This window comes from Eptesicus fuscus, chromosome 8 (genome assembly GCF_027574615.1).
Source record: "Eptesicus fuscus isolate TK198812 chromosome 8, DD_ASM_mEF_20220401, whole genome shotgun sequence".
Lineage (NCBI taxonomy): Eukaryota > Metazoa > Chordata > Mammalia > Chiroptera > Vespertilionidae > Eptesicus > Eptesicus fuscus.
In genome coordinates, this window is record NC_072480.1 from 29,728,208 (window position 1) to 29,750,956 (window position 22,749).

Below are 22,749 nucleotides of genomic sequence, written 5' to 3' on the forward strand. Positions count from 1 at the left end.
TCTAAAACAACCTATGGATGAATTTTTATTATGTTTTTCTCAGAGAAACTCTTTAAGTACTCATTAACCTAAATATACTGTCATGACAAAGTCCTTATCCTAGAATTAATAAAATGTGTTTCTACTTCCAGAGAAAAAATAGATGAGTGGTCAGCTTGAACTTTCTACAGCATTAAGCATCTGCCAAATTACTCAGAACCCTCTTAGGAAAAGCCATGATCCTCACATACTAATTAAATGAGCCAATGCTTTAATCACACGTTAGATAACTAATCTATTTCAATCCTGATAATCTAATTAACTAATTCTGGTAAATAAATTCCAACCTTAGTCCAAAATGATTAGAGGATTAAAGTTTAACATCAGTGAATACAAACTGAAAGAGGCCCACTATAATGAAGTTCAAAATGGTTTATTCTCCTATTAAAAAGTCTGTTTATAACCTGAAATTCAAGAATTAAAACACAAGGTTTTCTAAACCAGTTCTAATATTGTATCTCTTGTAATTATATTAAGTGAATTCATGCTTGTTGGATTAAAATTCCCAAACAGGGTATACTCTTCCTTGATTATTCTATATAAAACAGTTTTACCATCTCTACCCCAACCCTTGCTATTTTTTCCACATCACATTTCACCTATTTCATGCCTTTCTGTGTTGTCCTATGTTGCTCCATAAGACACATGATAGATTATTTTGGTGCTCTATCTCCGGTGCCTAAAATAGTGCCTGACACACAGAAACTTAATAAATGTGATGGATGAACAAATGAATGTCTTAGACATATAGACTCACTAATAGTAAAATTGTATTTTACTGATCTACATTTATTTAACTATGGTATAATAATTTCAACAGCACAAACAATAAACAAATCACAAAGCAAAAGAAAACAAACAAACAATTGCTACTAACACCACTGCTACCACAGAGGAAGCCACCGTTATAAAGGCCGTTATGTTGCCTGGCTGGGTGGCTCGGATGGTTGGAGCAGGAGACAATGGATCAATGTTTCTCTCACACATATCTCTTTCTCTCAATCAGTTAAAAAAAAAAAAATCCTCAGGTGAGGCTTTAAAAAAAGTCCTGGCCGGTGTGGGTCTGTTGGTTGGAGCATAGTCCCGTATACGGAAAGGTTGCTGGTTCCATTCTCCGTCAAGGCACACACCTTAGTTTCTAGTTGGATCCCCAGTGGGGACACTTACAAAAGGCAAACCAATCAATGTTCTCTCTGACATCAATGTCTCTTTCTCCCTCCCTTCCTCCCTCTAAAATCATTTTCCTTTTAAAAAGGAAAGAAAAATCAATAAGCGTATCCTCAGGTGAGGATTAAAAATAATAATAATAATAATAATAATAATAATAATAAAATGTTTTGTTTTAACCTTGGAATAAACAATTTAATTCTAACAACAAACCATGTGGATATTAGTTCCAGCTTATGAATGAGGAAATTAAGGACAAGAGAGGTACAGTAAGATGCCCCAGATGAAACAGAGGATAAATAAATTGATCTAAAACATAAGAGAACTGGCTCCTAATGCTAATCTGTGATGTCCAAGTATCATTAAAGGACAAAGACAATTTTATATCACAATAGCAGGTACAGAGCCCATCTATATAAAGAGCTGAAGTCACAGTACTCAGTGATTCCTACAACTGAACCTCAGCCTGGAAGAACATGGGACATGTATAAAAATGAAACATCATTTGAGTCTTTCTTCCAAAAGAAATACCAGAGAGTCACTGACTGGTCTAGCAAATAAATGGAGTTAAAGTATAAGTAACTTATATTCATTTAACCTGGCCTTAGGTTAAAGTATCCAGTGAGACTCCAGTATGTAATTTCTCCCTAATCCAATTCTATCTTAATTTCAGCCAAAATCATTTCCTACTGTCTTTCTACTGATTGCTTCTTCATTAGCTTCCATTTTATATTTTTCATCTAACCTATTTATTTACAATTTTTATATGACTGGTCAAGCTCATTTTTTGGTCCATGAAATAAATGTAATTGATTCTGTGTGCTAGTCATGGTTTCTTAAACATTTACTCATTACTTCCACCCACATATTTCATCTTTCCTTAGAACTGGTAGCCAAGTAAATGCTCAATGCTCCTTTCAATGTCTACATTTATAATCTGCTACAAGATAACTTTCTCCATAGGAAAACTCACATTAAAGATATGCCTCTAAGCCACTGTAATATATCCGGATTTAAGCAGTTAGAATAAAATCAGTCTCACTTTTCTATAATACAAATAGTATCTCAATTTACAAGTGACATAAAGTCAATAAACATCTTAATTCACTATTAAGAAAAGTTGTCTAACAGTAAATAAATCAACTAATCACAGTGTTTCATAGCAATGTGAGTGGATGAAATATAAAAGCAGTTTAAAAGTTATGAGAACTACTTTTAAATTAAACAATCTTATAGTTCTTGTGCCTTTAATTATACACTCAAAGACCTCTTGTTCCAGTTCCCCACAAACTGACGCACTTCATTAGACAAATGCATTGTTTTTCATACAATCACGTGTTTCAGCAGGATTTTTCCACTTGACAGTTTTACTTACTGTCTTCGAAGCAGTATTAATGTACTGCATCACCATTTCTTTTTTGATACTGAAGTCCTTTTCCCGCAATGGTGCCTTCTTATCTTCATTTAAATTCATATCTTCCTGGAAAACACAATTAAAAGCCTCATTTTAGAATCTAAGTAGAGCAGCCACTCTACATACACTATGAATGGAAAATCAATAATTTGTGACTAAAGCAGCATTAATTGTTTTGGAATGATTTACGTGTAGTTCTGCCTGGAGAAGAGAGAGAGAAAAAGAGCTGAGGTATAGAGAAAAAGTATTCTAGATCATCTTCAGAAGTAAAACACTTACCAAAACAGCTTTTTAAATTCACAGCAGGCTAGTAAAATTACATTCACATCACTGTAGATAATTAGACAGTTGAAGATATCTGCCTTTCATAAAGTCAGTAGGATTTAGGATTAACAATTTCAACATATGTGTGTGTGTATTTTTTTACAACTGTACCTGAAGCTATCTCGTACCATATTGAAAGAGCTGCTCCATGTATCATAAAAATTAAAAAGTAAATAAGCCAACCACTTTACAGATTCTGATAACTACAAGCAACTATTGTCAAATACCTAGTACTGATTCCCCCAAATAAGTGAAGCATTCTATAGTTTTAATCCTCTTCTCCATCACATCTGAAATACTCGTTAACTACTTAACTTTACTCGATGTTCTAAATTATATAAAAATTACACTTATAAAAAGAGGTTACCACCTAAAAATCTAACATTGATCAAGCACCATTCGAAACAAGGGTTTAAGTGACCTAGATGTTGCTACAGGCCAATTCCTCACTAAAAATACAAGTCACATATATTCACAAAAATATAAGAATTGTTACTAGGATCTATCAATTAAGTTGCTAAAATAAAAGGCTGTTCTGGCAAAGGAAAGGAAATTAAGACAGAAGAGGCTGAAGGAGAAGGGCAGCTCAATAAGATTTCCTCCTGATCTTAACCTTGGGTTATTGTGATAGGCAATGTAAAACACCTGAATGTATACAAATGCCATATCCACTTAGAAATGAGGCCATACAATTCAGAACGCTGGATCACCTAAGGAGCCCAACAAGTTAAATGTCTTCCAAGTTTTAGAGGGTGCTACAATTCATCAGACACTGTAGTTTATGCCATTAGCTGACTCAGATTTTGGCTACCAAACTATTCAAGCACTTAAAAGTCAAAATTCCCTTCATTGCACCTTGATATAAATATTTAGGATCTTATAAGTTGTTCCATTTGACACTCCAATAAAAGATAGTAGTTAGTAATGTCTCTATTGGCTGTTCTAATTAGTAATATCCCATTATGTGAATAACTAGAGGCCCATTGCACGAAATACATGCACGGAGGGGGGGGGGGGTGTCCCTCAGCCCAGCCTGTACCCTCTCCAATCTGGGACCCCTTGAGGGATGTCTGATTGCCCGTTTAAGCCCGACCCCGGTGGGCAGTCGGACATCCCTCTCACAATCCAGGACTGCTGGCTCCCAACTGCTCGCCTGCCTGCCTTTCTGATTGCCCCAACCGCTTCTGCCTGCCAGCCTGATCACCCCCTAACCACTCTGCTGCCAGCCTGATTGATGCCTAACTGCACCCCTGCCAGCCTGTTTGCCCCCAACTTCGCTCCTCTGCCGGCCTGGTTACCCCTAACTGTCCTCCTCTGCAGGGTTGATCACCTCCAACTGCCCTCCCTTGCAGGCCTGGGTCCCTCTCAACTGCCCTCCCTTGCAGGCCTGGTCCCTCCCAACTGCCCTTCCCTGCTGGCCATCTTGTGGTGACCATCTTGTGTCCACATGGGGGCAGGATCTTTGACCACATGGGGGCAGACATATTGTGTGTTGGAGTGATGGTCAATCTGCATATTACTCTTTTATTAGATAGGATAGAGGCCTGGTGCAGGGGTGGGGGCCAGCTGGTTTGCCCTGAAGGGTGTCCCGGATCAGGATGGGGGTTCCCTTGGGGCTTGGGGCTGCCTGAGAAAGGGGCCTGTGGTGGTTTGCAGGCCAGCCACGCACCCTGGCGACCCAAGAGGAGGCCCTGGTATCTGGAATTTATTTACCTTCTACAATTGAAACTTTGTAGCCTGGAACGGAGCCAAGCCTCCTGCTCGCTCCGTGGCCAGCAGCCATTTCTGTTGGGGTTAATTCACCTTCTATAATTGAAACTTTGTAGCCTTAAGTGGAGACCTGGGCCTGGCCAGGGTATGCAGAAAGCTTTGCTTTCTCCATTGCCGGGGGTAACCCTGGCCTGCTCTCTCCAGCTCCGTGGCTGCCGCCATTTCTGTTAAGATTTGTTTACCTTCTATAATTGAAACTTTGTAGCTTGAGTGGAAGCTTAGGCCTAGCAAGGGCAGGCGGAAAGCTTGGCTTCCTCCGTTGCCTGGGAAACCTTGCTCTCTGTGGCTATAGCCATCTTGGTTGGGTTTATTTGCAAACTCGCCCTGATTTGCTGGTGGGAGTGGCTGGTGAGTGTGGCTTAGGCATAGTGAAGGTGCGGCCAATTTGCATATTACCCTTTTACTAGGTAGGATGGTTTGTTTTGTTTCATCTTTTTCCCCTCTAAGCCAGTGATTCTCAACAGTCTTTAACACCATTTAGGACGCATTTGGAAAATATCTGGGGCATTCTGGTTGCCACTGTGACTGAGATGATGCTACCAAGATTTGCCAGCGAAGGTGTGCTGGACTTTCTGTAATACACCGGCTAGTCCTACATAATAGAATAAATAAATAACAAAAAAACCATCCTGTTTCCCCAAAGACAGATAGGTGCACATACCTTAAAAAAGAGAGAGAAGAGAGAGGTAGGGAGAGAAAAAGAGTGAGAAAAGTTTTAAAAAAGAAGCCAAATCCCACTGGGTTGCTCAGTGGTTGAGCACTGACCTATGAGCCAGGAAGTCACATGCCTGGGTTGCAGACTCAGTCCCCAGTGTGGGGTATGCAGGAGACAGCTGATCAATGATTCTCTCTCACTGATGTTTCTCTCTCTCTCTTCCTCACTGAAGTCAATAAATATATATATATATACATATATATATTATATAATAAAATAAAAAGAGAAAGAGTGAATCATAATTATCTAAGCCTAAACTCTAATTCAATGGAATTAGATGTAAACTGGAATTCATATGTAAATTGCTGCATATTAAATATTTTTTATTGTGTGGTCTTAATATACATTGGATTTTCCAAGAATTGAACTACCAATCTATAAATTATAGTCACTACAGTCTTACATTTTTAGTGTTTTCTTTTTTCTTCTTCTTCTTTTTTTTTTTTTTTTTGCTTTACCAATAGTTGTGTTCCATTTCTGAAATTTAGGTATCCCAGGGCAATACTGCTTTTGATATTTGAATCACCAGAAGAGCACACCTATATCAGCCTACACTGCAGCTGTTGTACTCACAGGGCATAAGGTAGAGATTCAAGAGTGTGACTGTGTTGAACCTTCTTGAGTAGTTATGGCCCATTGTTTATATTGAAATAATATTGTTTTATTATACAGAATGGTGAGATGTCATATTGTTTTTCTAAATTATAAGTATAGATAATATAAGCTCTCTATAAAGATTTTCACTGGAAAAGAAGGAATGGAGACATTAGGGAATAATTATTACTAAAAGGGTGCAGGGGGCTAAGAACATTGAGAACCTTTTTTAAATTACTCACTACTAGAGGCCCGGTGCACCGATTCGTGCACCAGTGGGGTCCTTCAGCCTGGCCTGCACCCTCTCACAATCTGGGACCCCTCAGGGGATGTCAGACTGCCAGTTTCGGCCCGATTCCCGCAGGCCAGGCTCAGGGACCCCACCAGTGCATGAATCCATGCACCCAGCCTCTAGTATGCATATAACATCTTTGGTTAATCTCTTCCCACCCTCCCCCTTCCCCCTTTCCCTCTGAAATTCATCAGTCTGTTCCATGTTTCCATGCCTGTGCATTGAGCATCTGCCCCCTGGTGATCAGTGTGCATCATAGCTAGTCACACATACGTTGAAACACCTACTACACTGCATAGGTATAAAATGACACTGAAGCTGCAGATTTTAAAACAGCTCTGAAATAGTAGTTTACCTCAATACAGCAATATATTGTTACATGTATACAATTCATTAAATATCTATCAAGAAAACACTGAGCAGAAAATACATAGAACATATAATTGTATAGAGCCTCGTGAGCAATTTGAATGAAGTCAATATTTCAGTATTGAGAAATATCTCCTCTTTAAATGGAAAAAAAAATCTTAACAGTTGGCTATTTAACTGAATATTATTTCATTCAAAACTATAACTTAAGCAGTCATCAAATCAAACTTCAGTTTCTGTCTGTCTGAAGAGTAATTGTTTTTGTTGTTAAAGTTCTAATACTTTAACAACATAAATTGTAAATTAACTTTTTTTTTTATTAAATTTGTTGGGGTCACATTGGTTAAAATTATATAGGTTTCAGGTATACAATTCTATAATACATCATCTGCATATTATACTGTGTGTTCACCAAAGCAAGTCTCCCTCTATCACCATTTATATCCCCTTTACTCTCTTCTACCACCCTTTTCCCTCTGGTAATCACCATCCTGTTGTCTGTGTCTGAATTGTTGGTTGTTTGGGTTTTGTTTTGTTTTTTTGTGGGTATTTTTTTTTGGGGGGGGGGGGTTGGTGTTGTTGTGGGTTTTTTTGCCTTAATCCCTTCACCTTTTTCACCCAGCCTCCCCCATCTTCCCCCACCTCTTACAGCTGTAAGTCTGTTCTCTGTATCTATGAGTCTGTTTCTATTTTGTTAGTTTATTTGTTCATTAGATATTACATATAACTGAAATCATATGGTACTTGTCTTTCTCTGGCTTATTTCACTTGACATAATATTTTCCAGGTCCATCTATGCTGTCACAAAAGGCAAGATTTCCTTCCTTTTTACAGCCAAGTAGTATTCCACTGTGTAAATGTACCACAAGTTTTTTATCCACTCATCTACTGATGGGCATTTGGGCTGTTTCCAAATCTTAGCTATTGTAAATAACACTGCAATGAACATAGGAGTGCACATATTCTTTCTAATTAGTGTTTTGGGTTTCTTCAGATATATTCCCAGAAATGGAATCTCTGGGTCATAAGGTAGTTCCATTTTTAACTTTCCGCAGTGGTTGCACCAATTTGAATGAATTTCTATTGGTGCAGATAAGCTAAAACTGTGACTGCCAATTTTAAACACTGTTTGTTTTGTATGTTTTTATTGATTTCAGAGAGAGGAAGGGAGAGGGGGAGAGAGACAGAAACATCAATGATGAAAGAGAATTATTGGGGCGCCTCGCCATCTTGCAAGGAAAGGAGGATTTTAGTGGAAACCTGACTTTCCGCGACAACTGCAAACACTGAACTGCTGGGAGCACCAGACCACCGGTCCCCTATCAGCGCAAACATTTGGATTCAAAAAAACTCTTCACTGCACCACGGAAAGGTCAGATTTTGTCTGAAATAAGCTGCGGTTTCTAATCCCCGCGGTGGGTGAGGGAAGCGCTGGGTGAGGGAAGTGCGGCAGCCGCAGGACCGGCAGGAGCCGGGAGGTCTGTGCCTAGAAAAATCAGCGGCAGTTGGAACTGCCGTGATCCGTGAATGAGGAGGGGGGTCTTCTGAGCTGCTAACAGAAGTGACCTCTTGAAAGCAACTCATTTTAATCTGACGAGGAGGGTCAGACTAAGAATTTTCAAAGGAGTGCAGGCTCCTTAGTCTGGGGCACAGACCCACGGTCCGCACACCTGGGCTCTTTCCGACTCTGATTGCTAAGCCCAATACAGAGGTAAACCCAGGTGGAAACCCTGAAAGACTGCAGGGGGAAGGTGTTTTTTCGGAACCTGGGGCCAGAGCTGCGTGTGACCATCAGAGAGGCAGCTCTGAGGCGCACACTTCCACAAACCTGTAGTGAGTGCCATAGAAGGGGAAAAAAAAAGAAAAAAGAGCTAGAGAGGCCCGGAAGTCAATTCAGAAACACTGCCACCCAGGGGCTGAAACGCTAATTGTCTCTGGTGTAATCAAAAATAAATACGAGAAATTAAGACAGGGCTGGCTTAAAAAGCAGGACTGGCTTCCAACACTGAGGAGCCCTGGAATGAAGCTGAACTGAAATACCGCCCAGACTGGGAAAAAGGCGTACCAAACAGAATAATAGAGGAAGTGAATGACAGCCGCTACTGCACATTTTAGTCTTCCTATTTTTTAATTTTCAATTCTTTTTTCAATTTTTTAAATTTTTTATTCTCATATTTTTTTATTTTCATTTTTTGCATCTTTTACTTAAGAAACTAATATTTTTTTCTTTTTCCTCACTTGATTTTCACCTTTTTAATTATTACATTTTTATTTTCAATCAGCACTATTATTACTATTATTTTACTTTTTTTTTTTTAATGTCATTTGATTTTCTCTTTCTTTTATTTTTGGATTAGTGTCCTACATTCGATTTGCATCTCTCCCTTACAATCGCTTTACCCTATCTCAAAGCTAACATTATGCCATCACTCTCCTCCTAACCTTTCCCCTTTTGGTCCCCAGTTTATCTTAACCCTTTCTGGCTTTAGATTTTCCCTACTTTTTCAGTTTACTCCCTGCTAAAACTTCACCCTACTTATATATCTAATTCCCAACCCCCTGCTCCAAATCCATACAAACCTCTCTCTACGCTACCTTTAAAAAATTATTTTCCTCTCGGGCCTTTTGTTGTTGTTTGCTTGAATGTTGATTAGATTGAATTTTTATGCTTTTTTATGAGATTGTTTTGATTATTCTTCTTGTTGGTTTGGTTGGTTCTTTTGTTTGCTTTGCTTTGTTTGTTTTTTACTTTTGTTTTCCCTTGCCTCACTTGATATTAGCTGCTGTTGCAGTTTGTATTAATCTCCAGGCTCGTGTTGCTGGAATTTACTGGGAATAGTGGTTGTTCTAGTGGAGTTTACTCCCCATATATATAGTTTGTTCCCCTTTTCTCTCTTAGTATCATTCTTGTCTCTCTTACTTTTTTTTCCTTTTCTTTTTCTTTTCTGTTATTTCTTTTCTTTCTTTCTGCTCTTTTCCCAAGTTCAGATTCACACTCTTTGTTGTTGTTGTTTTTTTTTTCTTCGTTGTTGTTCTTTCTTTTTACTCTCCCTCTTCCACTCCTATTCCCTAATTTGTCTTTCTCTGGTGGTTACCTTTATTGGAGGTTATTAATATCGTGAATACAATTCTGTTCAGTGCCTTGTCTGTTGTGCCTGGTTGTGTTGTATTTTATACCTTTAAATCAACGCCAGAGAGAGAAATCTATATAACCAGACATCCGGAGAAGAGAGACCATGAGGAGACAAAGAAACAGCCCCCACAGGAAAGAGAAACAGGCATCACCAGAAAAGGAAGTAAACGATTTAGAGGCAAACAACCTATCAGAGAAAGAATTCAGAGAAATGGTCGTAAAGTGGCTGAAAAGGATGGAAGACAAATTCGACAATATGAGTAAGAACCAAGAAGAAATGAAGAAGAACCAAGAAGAAATGAAAAATGACATCGCTGCTGTAAAGAACTCAATAGAAAGCATCAAGAGTAGACTAGATGAAGCAGAGGACCGCATAAGTGAGCTAGAAGACAAGATGGAAAAAAATACCCAATTACAACAGCTTCTAGAAACAAAAATTAGAAAGATTGAGGAGAGCGTAAGGGAACTTCGGGACAATACAAAACAAAACAACATCAGGATAATAGGGGTGCCAGAAGGAAAGGAAACTGAGCAAGGAATAGAAAACCTGTTTGAAGAAATAATAACAGAAAACTTCCCTGATATAGGGAAGAAAAAACCCACACAAATCCAAGAAGCTCACAGAGTTCCAAGCAAAATGAACCCCAAAAGACCGACGCCAAGGCACATTATAGTTAAGTTGGCAAACACCAACGACAAAGTAAGAATCTTACAAGCGGCCAGAGAGAGACAGACAGTTACATACAAAGGAACCCCCATCAGACTAGCAACTGATTTCTCAACAGAAACTCATATGGCCAGAAGGGAATGGAATGAAATATACCAAGTCATGCAAAGGAAGGGTCTAAATCCAAGAATACTGTACCCAGCAAGGCTATCAATCAAAATTGAAGGTGAAATCAGGAGCTTCAGAGACAAAAAAGGACTAAGGGAGTTTATCACCACCAAACCAGCAATGAAAGAAATGCTAAAGGGTCTGCTGTAAAAAAAAAAAAAAAAAGAAAGAAAGAAATAGGAAGCAAAGAAGGTACACAGGGGTATAGAATAAAAATGGCGTCAAATAAGTACCTATCAATAATAACTTTAAATGTAAATGGATTGAATGCCCCAATCAAAAGACACAGGGTAACAGACTGGATAAGAAAACAAAACCCAGATATCTGCTGTCTACAGGAAACCCACCTCAAAAAAAAGGATGCATACAGACTGAGAGTAAAGGGATGGAAAAAGGTTTTCCAGGCAAATGGAAATGAAAAAAAAGCTGGGGTTGCAACACTTATATCTGACAAATTAGATCTCAAAGTGAAGGACATAACAAGAGATAATGAAGGCCACTTCATAATACTAAAGGGAGAAATCCAACAAGAAGAAATAACTCTGGTAAACATATATGCACCCAATACAGGAGCACCAAGATACATTAAAAAACTCCTGGAAGATATCAAAGGAGAGATTGACAGTAATACAATCATAGTAGGAGACTTCAATACCCCACTATCACCATTGGACAAATCCTCTAAACAAAAAATCAGCAAAGAAACATCAATCCTAAATGACTCACTAGAACAGATGGAATTAATCGACATCTTCAGAACATTTCACCCCAAAGCCACAGAATATACATTCTTCTCAAGTGCACATGGGTCATTTTCAAAGATAGACCACATGTTAGGACATAGGCAAAGTCTCTCCAAATTCAAGAAGATAGAAATCATATCAAGTATCTTCTCAGATCACAGTGGCATAAAACTGGAAATCAACTACAATAAAAACAACCCAAAGAAATCAAACACTTGGAGACTAAACAGCATGCTATTAAACCATGACTGGGTTACCAAAGACATCAAGGAAGAAATAAAAAACATCATGGCAATAAACGACAATGAAAACACAACAATCCAAAATCTATGGGACACAGCGAAAGCAGTCCTGAGAGGGAACTTCATAGCTCTACAAGCCTACTGCAAAAAACAAGAAACAATGGTAATAAATTACCTAACCCAACAACTCAAAGAGTTAGAGAGAGAGCAACAAGATAAGCCCAGTGTAAGCAGAAGGAAAGAAATAATAAAGATCAGAGCGGAGATAAACGACATAGAGACCAAAGAAACAATACAAAAGATCAACAAAACCAAGAGCTGGTTCTTTGAAAGGATAAACAAGATTGATGGACCTCTAGCCAGGCTCACCAAGAAGCAAAGAGAGAGGACCCAAATAAACAAAATCAGAAAAGAAAGAGGTGAAATAACAACAGATCCCGACGAAATACAAAGGATTGTTACAAAATACTATGAACAACTCTATTCCAACAAACTGGACAACCTAGAGGAAATCGACATATTCCTAGAAAAATACAACCTTCCAAAACTCAATCAGGAAGATTCTAAACAGCTCAACATGCCAGTAACTATGGAAGAAATTGAAGCAGTCATCAAAAAGCTTCCTGCAAACAAAAGCCCGTGGCCAGATGACTTCACAGGAGAGTTTTATCAAACTTTCAAGGAAGAACTAAAACCTATCCTCCTCAGACTATTCCAAAAAATTCAAGAGGAAGGAACACTTCCAGGCTCCTTCTATGAAGCCAGCATCACCCTAATACCAAAACCAGATAAAGACAACTCAATGAAAGAGAATTACAGGCCAATATCCCTCATGAACATTGATGCCAAAATCCTCAACAAAATTCTAGCAAATCGGCTCCAGCAGTACATCAGAAAGATCATACACCATGACCAAGTAGGATTTATTCCAGGAATGCAAGGATGGTACAATATCCGCAAATCAATAAACGTGATACATCACATAAACAAATTGAGAGATAAAAATCACATAGTCATATCAATAGATGCAGAAAAAGCATTTGACAAAATCCAACACCCTTTCTTGATAAAAACTCTCAACAAGGTGGGAATAGAAGGCTCATACCTCAACATAATAAAAGCTATTTATGATAAACCCACAGCAAACATCATACTCAATGGGCAAAAACTAAAACCATTTCCCCTAAGAACAGGAACAAGACAGGGATGCCCACTCTCACCACTCCTGTTTGACATAGTACTGGAAGTATTAGCTATCGCAATTAGGCAAGAAGAAGAAATAAGAGGCATCCAAATTGGAAAAGAAGAAGTGAAGCTGTCCTTATTTGCAGATGACATGATATTGTACATAAAAAACCCAAAAGATTCCATCAAAAAACTAATAGACTTAATAAATGAATTCGGCAATGTAGCGGGATACAAAATTAACGCCAAGAAATCTATGGCTTTTCTATACACCAATAATGAACTTACAGAAAGAGAGACTAAAAAAGCAATCCCATTTACCATCGCACCAAAAAAATTAAGATACCTAGGAATAAACTTAACTAAGGAGGTAAAAGACCTATACGCAGAAAACTACAGGACACTGAAAAAAGAGATAGAGGAAGACGTAAACAGATGGAAGAACATACCATGTTCCTGGATTGGTAGAATCAACATCATCAAAATGTCCATACTACCCAAAGCAATCTACAGATTCAATGCACTCCCCATCAAAATACCAACAGCATATTTCACAGACCTAGAAAGAACTCTCCAAAAATTCATCTGGAATAAAAAAAGACCCCGACTAGCCTCAGCAATCCTCAGAAAGAAGAATAAAGTAGGTGGGATCTCAATACCAGATTTCAAGCTGTATTACAAAGCCACTGTTCTCAAAACAGCCTGGTACTGGCACAAGAACAGACATATTGATCAATGGAACAGAATAGAGAACCCAGATATCGACCCAAACCACTATGCTCAATTAATATTTGACAAAGGAGGCATGAACATACAATGGAGTCAAGACAGTCTCTTCAATAAATGGTGTTGGGTAAACTGGACAGATACATGCAACAAAATGAAACTAGATCACCAACTTACACCATACACAAAAATAAACTCAAGATGGATACAGGACTTAAACATAAGACGGGAAACAATAAAAATACTAGAGGAATCCACAGGCAACAAAATCTCAGACATATGCCACAAGAACTTCTTCACTGACACTGCCCCTAGGGCAATGGAAGCTAAAGAGAAAATTAACAAATGGGACTACATCAAAATAAAAAGCTTTTTTACAGCAAAAGAAACCATCAACAAAACAACAAGAAAGCCCACTGCATGGGAAAACATATTTGCAAATGCTATCACTGATAAAGGTTTAATCTCCAACATCTACAGGCAGCTTATGCAACTCAATAAGAGGAAGATAAATGATCCAATAAAAAAATGGGCAACAGACCTAAACAGAATATTTTCAAAAGAAGACAGAAGGAAGGCCAAGAGACACATGAAAACATGTTCAAAGTCACTTATTATCCGAGAGATGCAAATCAAAACAACAATGAGGTACCATCTCACACCTGTCAGAATGGCTATCATCAACAAATCAACAAACAACAAGTGTTGGCGAGGATGCGGAGAAAAAGGAACCCTCGTGCACTGCTGGTGGGAATGCAGACTGGTGCAGCCACTGTGGAGAACAGTATGGAGTTTCCTCAAAAAACTGAAAATGGAACTCCCATTTGACCCAGTAATCCCACTCCTGGGAATATATCCGAAGAAACTAGAAACACCAATCAGAAAGGATATATGCACCACTATGTTCATAGCAGCACAATTTACAATAGCTAAGATTTGGAAACAGCCTAGGTGCCCATCAGCAGATGACTGGATCGGAAAACTGTGGTACATCTACACAATGGAATACTATGCTGCCATAAAAAAGAAGGAATTCTCATCATTTGCAGCAACCTGGATGGAATTGGAGAACATTATGCTAAGTGAAATAAGCCAGTCAATGAAAGAACAATACCACATGATCTCACTCATTTAGGGATAGTAAAGAACATTAGAAAGTGGTGAACAAAAAGATAGATACAGAGACAGTAAAGCATCAAACAGACTTTCAAAGTACAGGGGGAAAGTTTGGGAAAGGTGGGGGAGTTATGAAATCAAACGAAGGACTTGTATGCATGCATATAAGCATAAACAATGGACGCAAAACTCTGGGGGGGAGGGCATGTGTGGGTGTGGGGTGGGGGGGGGGTAATAGTAAGATATGTACACATATAATACCTCAATAAAAATATTAAAAAAAAAAAAAGATGAAAGAGAATTATTGACAGGCTGCCTCCTACACACCTCCTACTGAGGATCGAATCCACAACCTGGGAATGTGCCCTGATGGGGAATCGAACTGTGACCTTCTGGTTCATGGATTGATGCTCAACCACTCAGCCATACCAGCCAGGCTTAACAATGTTTTTAATTTTTATTCTAGTCACAATATATGTTTGTTGTTATTTTTGCAGTTGTTTTCAACACAATGTTTAGGCCAAGTCTAAAGGTTGGTTTGCCCTGTTTTAACCCTTTGCACTCGCTTGCTTTTTTCTCGATTCCTTTATTCTAATGCTAACTGTGTCGAGTCACACTCGACATCCACGTGCAAAAGGTTACATTTGAAAGGTATGAGGAGTTTAGATTTACAAAGCAATTCCTCTGGGATATTTCCAAATCCATTTTAAAGTGGCTCTGTTAATATTCTTTACATATATGTCTATCAAATCATCACATTGAATGCCTTAAACTTACACAATGTTTTGTGTCCACTATCTTACCTAATAATAGACAAACATGTAAATTGACCGTACCTCCGCTATTCCCACCAGCCAATCAGGAGTGATATGCAAATTAACCCAACAAAGATGGTGGTTAATTTGCATACACAGGCACAGAGCAACAGGGGGTGGGTGGGACGCTTGTGTCGTCGCCATGGTGACAATGCAGGCGTTTCACCCCACCCCCAGTCTCTCAGGGCCTCTGGGCAGTGTGGGAAGGCGGGGCCGGAGCGGAAAGAGGCAACTCTGGGGCAGGAGCAGAAAGAGGTGGCTCCGGGGCTGGGCCAGAGTGGAAAGGCCGTGCCAGCAGCCAGGGAAAGGAAGACCCATTCTAGCACAAATCTTCATGCATTGGGCTTCTAGTATTTCAATAAAGCAGAGAAAATAAATAGTTCAGTGTCCAGTTTGTTAAGGTTTAGCAAATTTTAGAGACATTGATTGTAGCTGTTCTTATGTAGAAGGCCCAGCAAGGTATCAGAATATAGGGACATTCTACAACATGAAAGGGACCCAGTCCCCTAGGAGGAGTGTGTAAGGAATAAAAGTACATAAAGAAAAGACAGGATGGCCAGAGGAAACACTGAAAGCAAATAAAAGGACAGATAGAAGAAGAAACTTAGAAAGTAAACTGATAAAATTGGCCAGAAAGGGAAAAAAATCAGGAAAAGGAAAGAAAGTCATGGTGCCCAAAGAAAAATGAGAGCCAAGACCAGTGAGGCTCAGCCTGGAGCACCATCCCTTACTTCAGAAGATGGTGGGTTCAATTCCCGGTCAGGATATATAACCAGGTTGCAGGTTCAATCCCTGGTTGAGATGGGTGTGGGAGGCAACTGATCAATGTGTGCGTGTGTGTGTGCGTGTGTGTGTGTGTGTGTGTGTGTGTGTGTAATCAATAAAAAAAGAAAGAGAAATGCAAAGAAGAGGGAGTGGTCAGCAGAGTTTTATGTTTCAAAAAGAATGTGATGTTCAAAAAGCCACTAAAAATTAGAGGGAAAAAACAAATGCAAAAATTAAAAACTGTAGAGAGAAAGTACCAGAATAAACTACTCTTTGTAGAGAACAGACTCTGGAGGTTCAAGATAAAGGACAGGAGCTAGGAACAAAGGACACACTAGCTTTCTACGGACAGGATGTGGATCCTGAGGAAGAAGCAGGCCTGGGCCATCTTAGAGGTACTGCACCCAAAAAGTGACCCAAGCAGAGGAATGTGGTCATGGAAGACTGGTGCAGAAGGCCAGACAAAGGAGATGTCACCAGTGACAAGGAAACGGTAGGCAAGGCTGAGAAGGGGGGCACAAATATACCACAGCCACAATGAATCAGCATTTGTAATCTCTGTCAGGCAAAAGGGACTGTGCCGATACAATTAAAGTTACGAACTTTAAAATCTCCAGGGAAATTATTCCATATTATCTGGGTGTGCCCAACCTAATACATGAACACTTAAAAGCAGAAAACTTTTTCCAAATGGAGGCAAGAGATGCTACAGAAAGGGAAGTCAGAGATTTGAAGCATGAGATGGATTTGATATATCTGAGACATAGGGGCCCACGTGAAGGATAGGAGAGAGCCTTTTAGAGCTAAGACAGCCCCCAGTGACAGTCAGCAAGGAAACTGGGAGCTCAGTCTTACAACAGGAAGGAACTAGGTTCTGGCAACAGGAACTTGGAAGAGGATTTTTCCCCAAAGCCTCTCCAATAGGAGTCCAGGCACCAGACATCGATTTCAGCCTTATAAAACCTAGAGAAACAAGGTGAGCCAGCCTGGACTTGTGGCCATGTGAGACATACATTGGTGTTGTTTTTAAGTCACCAAATCTGCAGTAATTTGTTACAGCAGCAATGAGAAGTACAACACCCCAGAGCAACAAAAAATGCCAGATTATAAATACCATAGGTCGGCAACTGTACTCTCGCTCTTCCTCCCCTCACCTCCAATCTAATCCTAGAGGAGACATTCAGTGTAGAGTAAAGTAATGTGCAGAAACAGAGAAAAGGCCAAACTCACAACTTCTATGGGAAACTGCAGGTGGAGCAGGCTTCAAATGGGGAGAGATGCATTTTTAGGATGAAAATTAAGTTATTTATATTGAACTAAGGTTTTTGTTACCTGAAAGTGAACAGAAAGCTCTGGGACCTGCTGGGGATTTCATCTAGGCGCTGAGAGGGCTGGTTTGAAGAGGCAACGGGTGGGAATACACAAGTCACTTTTGACTTGTACCTACAATGTCACCTCTTTCAAAAAACCAGTGACACATATCTACAGTGAGTTCAAGAGTAACTACTGAAATCTGAGTTTTATATAGAATGATGTCCACACAACTATTTCATATAACTAGATCCATAGAGAAACCAATCTGGGCTTTCAGGTAAAACTCTGTTTTCACCAAAAGACAAATGGGAGAAAAAGCCCTTAAGAAGTAAAACTAAAAATTCATCACTCCTTTTTTAAAAAGCACACTGAAATTATTACCCAGAGACCAAGTAAATCAATTTCCTAAATAAGTGAAATGAGTACCCATGCTGAAGTACTACACGTACTTCACATTCATTAAGTAATCAAATCAGCACACTGTCTTTCAAAGGACTGTCTTGAGAAGGGAAAAGAGGTTCTTCAAAACAAAGTTTTTACTTCATGTAAAAATCACTTAAATACCTTTGATAATGTTAAATAAGAATTACTTTAAAGTTGCACAATGCGAAAACAAAGGGTCTAGATGCAAATTTTAAATGGTATGAAACCTCTGTAGGCACAAATGCCAAAAGGTTAAAGTTGCAAATTATTGCGTGTTGCTTCATCAAAATAATTTTTATTAATAAAAATACCACCAAAGCTGCAAGACAAAAATCAAACCTGATCTAAATCGTGCATCCTCCATAGACATAGAAACAGCTTTAAATTTGTCAAAAATGTGGTGCCTTGAAAAACCTGAGTAATATCACTAATCCATATTTAAAGAAGGAAAAAGATGCACCTCATCTTCAGAATAATCAGAAGATCTTCCCTACAACGTACTGTGATAGGATCAAGGAATCATAAAGGAAAGAACCTATTCCTCTTTTTTAAAAATATATTTTTATTGATATCAGAGAGGAAGGGAGGGGGAGAGAGACAAATATCAATGTGATGAGAGAGAATCATTGATCAGCTGCCTACTGCATGTCCCACACTGGGGATCAAGCTCACAACCCCAGCATGTGCTCTGACTGGGAATTGAACTGTGACCTGCTGGTTCATAGGTAGACGCTCAACCACTGAGCCACACAAGCCAGACTATTCCTCTTCTTTCCCCCTAAGAAATAAATGTCTACTATGGAATGTCACTGAGATTATGTGGTTGTTTTGAGTTCCTCACTTTCAGAAAAGAACTTAGTTGTGACAAACTCATTCATTAGCACGTTGGGCAGCCCTGAGAAAGCCACAATTTAATATTCTGCTTAGTAAAGTGAATTTGATTGCAAAAAATCTTCTGACAACGAAGACTTGTTTAAGATTTAACAAACGATCTGGCCCAATTATTAAATACGTATTCTGTAAATACTTTAGAAATGTCAATAGCCATCTGCCCTGTACATACTATTAAAATTGATACTCTCCACAGGAGAAGGTTAAGACTAACAAAAAACACTTCTGAAGTAATTATGTTCAGACAGAATACCATAAACTATATTCAGTACTTTCCAGGTAGTTGTTTAATGGCTTGTGATATAAAATGTGGCCTCCACAACTGTCTAATATCAATAGCCTACTCGCTCTACTAACTCAGATGGCACCAGCAATTATGATCAAAAAGAAAAAAAAAAAAATGTTTATCTTAACAAGGCAGTCACACATGAACCAAAAAAGTACCCTTCCAGAATCTCAGATAATTTAGGTGAGTGGTTCCACATATGATATAGGGATGAGGGGAGAGAAAAGGTACTTTACCATCTTGAACCCTCACCCTAACCCTATTGTAAAGCGATACTTATACACAAGCCTCATTAACACAAGCCTTATTAACACAAGGCTCATTAAGAGAGGCAAAGACAAACAACAACAAAAAAAGTTAAATTTTCTTGTTCTAGGCTGAAATTATATCAACTCATGATGGCAAGAATTAATAAGAAGGTATACAGATTTGTTTACCTAAAACCAAAATCAGCACTTCGTCAAGAACTAACATAATAGGTACTAAGTTCCCAAGCCTAGGCTCCATACAAAGCAATACTAATAAATGTATGTTCAACAATGAAAAGTTAGGAATCTCCAATACAAATTAAAAATCCCACGAAGACACAAACTAGGCAGTCTTTCCTTCTGGGGTCTTCTGAAAGTTCAGGAGCAACACTGAACACAAATACTTGTTGATGAAAAGAAAATAAGGCAGTATAATGGCAAGTACACCTGCTGATTCTGGCTGAATATTTTCTCAAATTCCAAGCACATGTTACATGTTAACCTAAATAGGTGATTGCAATAATTCCCCCCTAAACTAAATAAGGCTGTCAAAACCAATAGGTGAAATTGACAAATAGAAAATAAATCATGATGCTGAAACAATATACAACTCTTCAGAATGGCATACAAAATCATTTCATAATCTGTCACAAATAATCATTCCAGTCTAATTTTCCCAACCTCTCACTGCCACCCTCCCATCATGAATTATTTGAAACCTACCTCTGTCTTTGCTCACTGCTGGTTTCCCCATGACAAAAGAATACCCTTCACTCTGTATCTTAATCCTGTCCTGAGTTTAGACTTTTCTCTAATCCACTTTTCTCTGCTAAATTTCCCCTAAACTACAGTAGGTCCTCGGTACATCGGAGATCCGTTCCTGCGGCGCGATATAACGTGATTTTCACCGTAAGTCATAACCCACCTACATAAGCACCTACGTCACTCACATGGAGCACATACGCAGCAATAATGAAGTGAAACAGTAAAAAAAATTTAAAAGATAACAATTGCTGACCTTTACTTGTGGAAAATAAATAATAAAAAACATAGAGCACATATGTACATACGTAGAAATGACAGAACTTTTTTTTTTAAATAAATAAATGGGAGATGCCGACGTAACCATGAAACAACGTATATGGAGTCCAACATAACCCAAGGACTGCCTATCCAGTGATGACGAACCTATGACACGCGTGTCAGCACTGAAAGGTCCCAGGTTCAATTCTGAGGCGGCCGCATGCCGAGGATGAAACATTTGCTGCTCCTGAGGATGCAACATTTGCGAAATAATGTTTTTTCCTCAAAGTGACACACTACCCGAGTTATGCTCAGTTTTTTGGCGAATGTTTGACACACCAAGCTCAAAAGGTTGCCCATCACTGGCCTATACTATGATTTCCCTTCCATTTTGGTTTCTCCTGAAGCTAACGAGGTAGCTCAAAAACGAAAGTAGTTTGTTTTTATTCTGAACTTATAAGTAACTTAATCAGTAAATACTACCTTCTAGCAGTTTTTACTCATTTAATTTTTCAATTGTTTGTTTTGAATCCTAAGAGATAAGCAACTTGAGAGTACAAACTATATATGTAAATAATCTATTTATATAAAACTAGAGGCCCGGTGCACAAAATTCGTACACGGGAGCGAGGGGGTGTCCCCTCAGCCCAGCCTGCACCCTCTCCAATCTGGGACCCCTCGAGGGATGTCCAACTGCCCGTTTAGGCCCAATCCCGGTGGGTTCAGGCCTAAACGGGCAGTCGGACATCCCTCTCACAATCCAGGACTGCTGGCTCCCAACTGCTCACCTACCTACCTTCCTGATTGCCCCTAACCTGCTTCTGCCTGCCAGCCTGATCACCCCCTAACCACTCTGCTGCCAGCCTGATTGATGTCTAACTGCTCCCCTGCCAGCCCATTTGCCCCCAACTTTCCTCCTCTGCCGACCTGGTCACCCCTAACTGCCATCCCCTGCAGGGTTGATCGCCTCCAACTGCCCTCTCTTGCAGGCCTGGTCCCTCTCAACTGCCCTCCCTTGCAGGCCTGGTCCCTCCCAACTGCCCTCCCCTGCTGGCCATCTTGTGGTGGCCATCTTGTGTCCACATGGGGACAGCCATCTTGTGTGTTGGAGTGATGGTCAATCTGCATATTACTCTTTTATTAGATAGGATAGAGGCCTGGTGCAGGGGTGGGGGCCAGCTGGTTTACCCTGCAGGGTGTCCCGGATCAGGGTGTGGGTTCCCTTGGGGTGTGGGGCAGCCTGAGCGAGGGGCCTGTGGTGATTTGCAGGCCAGCCACGCCCCCTGGCGACCCAAGAGGAGGCCCTGGTATCTGGAATTTATTTACCTTCTACAATTGAAACTTTGTAGCCTGGAACGGAGCTAAGCCTCCTGCTCGCTCCGTGGCCGGCAGCCATTTCTGTTGGGACTTATGTATCTTCTATAATTGAAACTTTGTAGCCTTAAGCGGACTCCTGGGCCGGCCAGGGTTTGAGGAACGCTTTGCTTTTTCCATTGCCGGGGGCAACCCTAGCCTCCTGCTCTTTTCAGCTCCGTGGCTGCTGCCATTTCTGTTTGGATTTGTTTACCTTCTATAATTGAAACTTTGTAGCCTTGAGTGGAGGCTTAGGCCAGCAAGGGCAGGCGGAAAGCTTGGCTTCCTCCATTGCCTGGGAAACCCAAGCCTCCCTCCTGCTCTGTGGCTGTAGCCATCTTGGTTGAGTTTATTTGCATACTCACTCTGATTGGCTGGTGGGTGTGGCTTGTGGATGTAGCGGAGTGGTGGTTAATTTGCATATTATTATTTTATTAGGTAGGATTAGCATTCACTTGTAGTAAATGGTTTGAATATACTTAACATGTAGGTTGTTGGTCAAATGAGTTCAGCCAGCTTGAAAGCCAGCTAAGTCTGTCAGAGAATCCCCATCATTTAGAACCAACTGGCCCTGGATGGTGTGGCTCAGTGGTTGAGCGTCAACCTCTGAACCAGAAGGTCAAGTTTCAATTCCTGGTCAGGGCACACGTGAAGAGTGGCCACAGCATTTGGACAGATTCAAGCCTTGGACTAATGAGAGGGCACGGTCTTCTCGCGGCAAAGCCAAAGGCTATAGTTGTAATCTTGAACCTATGGTCCAAACCTGTGGTCCCACGTGGCTAAGTGATATAGGCCTGTGGTCAACAAACTGAGGCTCGCGAGCCACATACGGCTCTTTGGCCCCTTGAGTGTGGCTCTTCCACAAAATACCACGTGCAGGTGCGCATGTACAGTGTGATTGAAACTTCATGGCCCATGCGCAGAAGTCGGTTTTCTGCTCTCAAAAGAAATTTCAATCGATGTACTG

At 39.9% G+C, this 22,749-nt stretch overlaps 1 protein-coding gene across 1 annotated transcript in view; it reads right to left on the reverse strand.

Annotated features, from left to right (window-relative positions):
- The window catches only part of DIAPH3 (diaphanous related formin 3), a 564,474-nt gene that overhangs the window by 478,343 nt on the left and 63,382 nt on the right, over positions 1–22,749 (reverse strand). Inside the window, exon 4 of the mRNA XM_054719838.1 lies at positions 2,582–2,686. Within this exon, the coding sequence (XP_054575813.1) occupies positions 2,582–2,686 (105 nt within the window). The remainder of the gene's footprint in view (positions 1–2,581; positions 2,687–22,749) is intronic.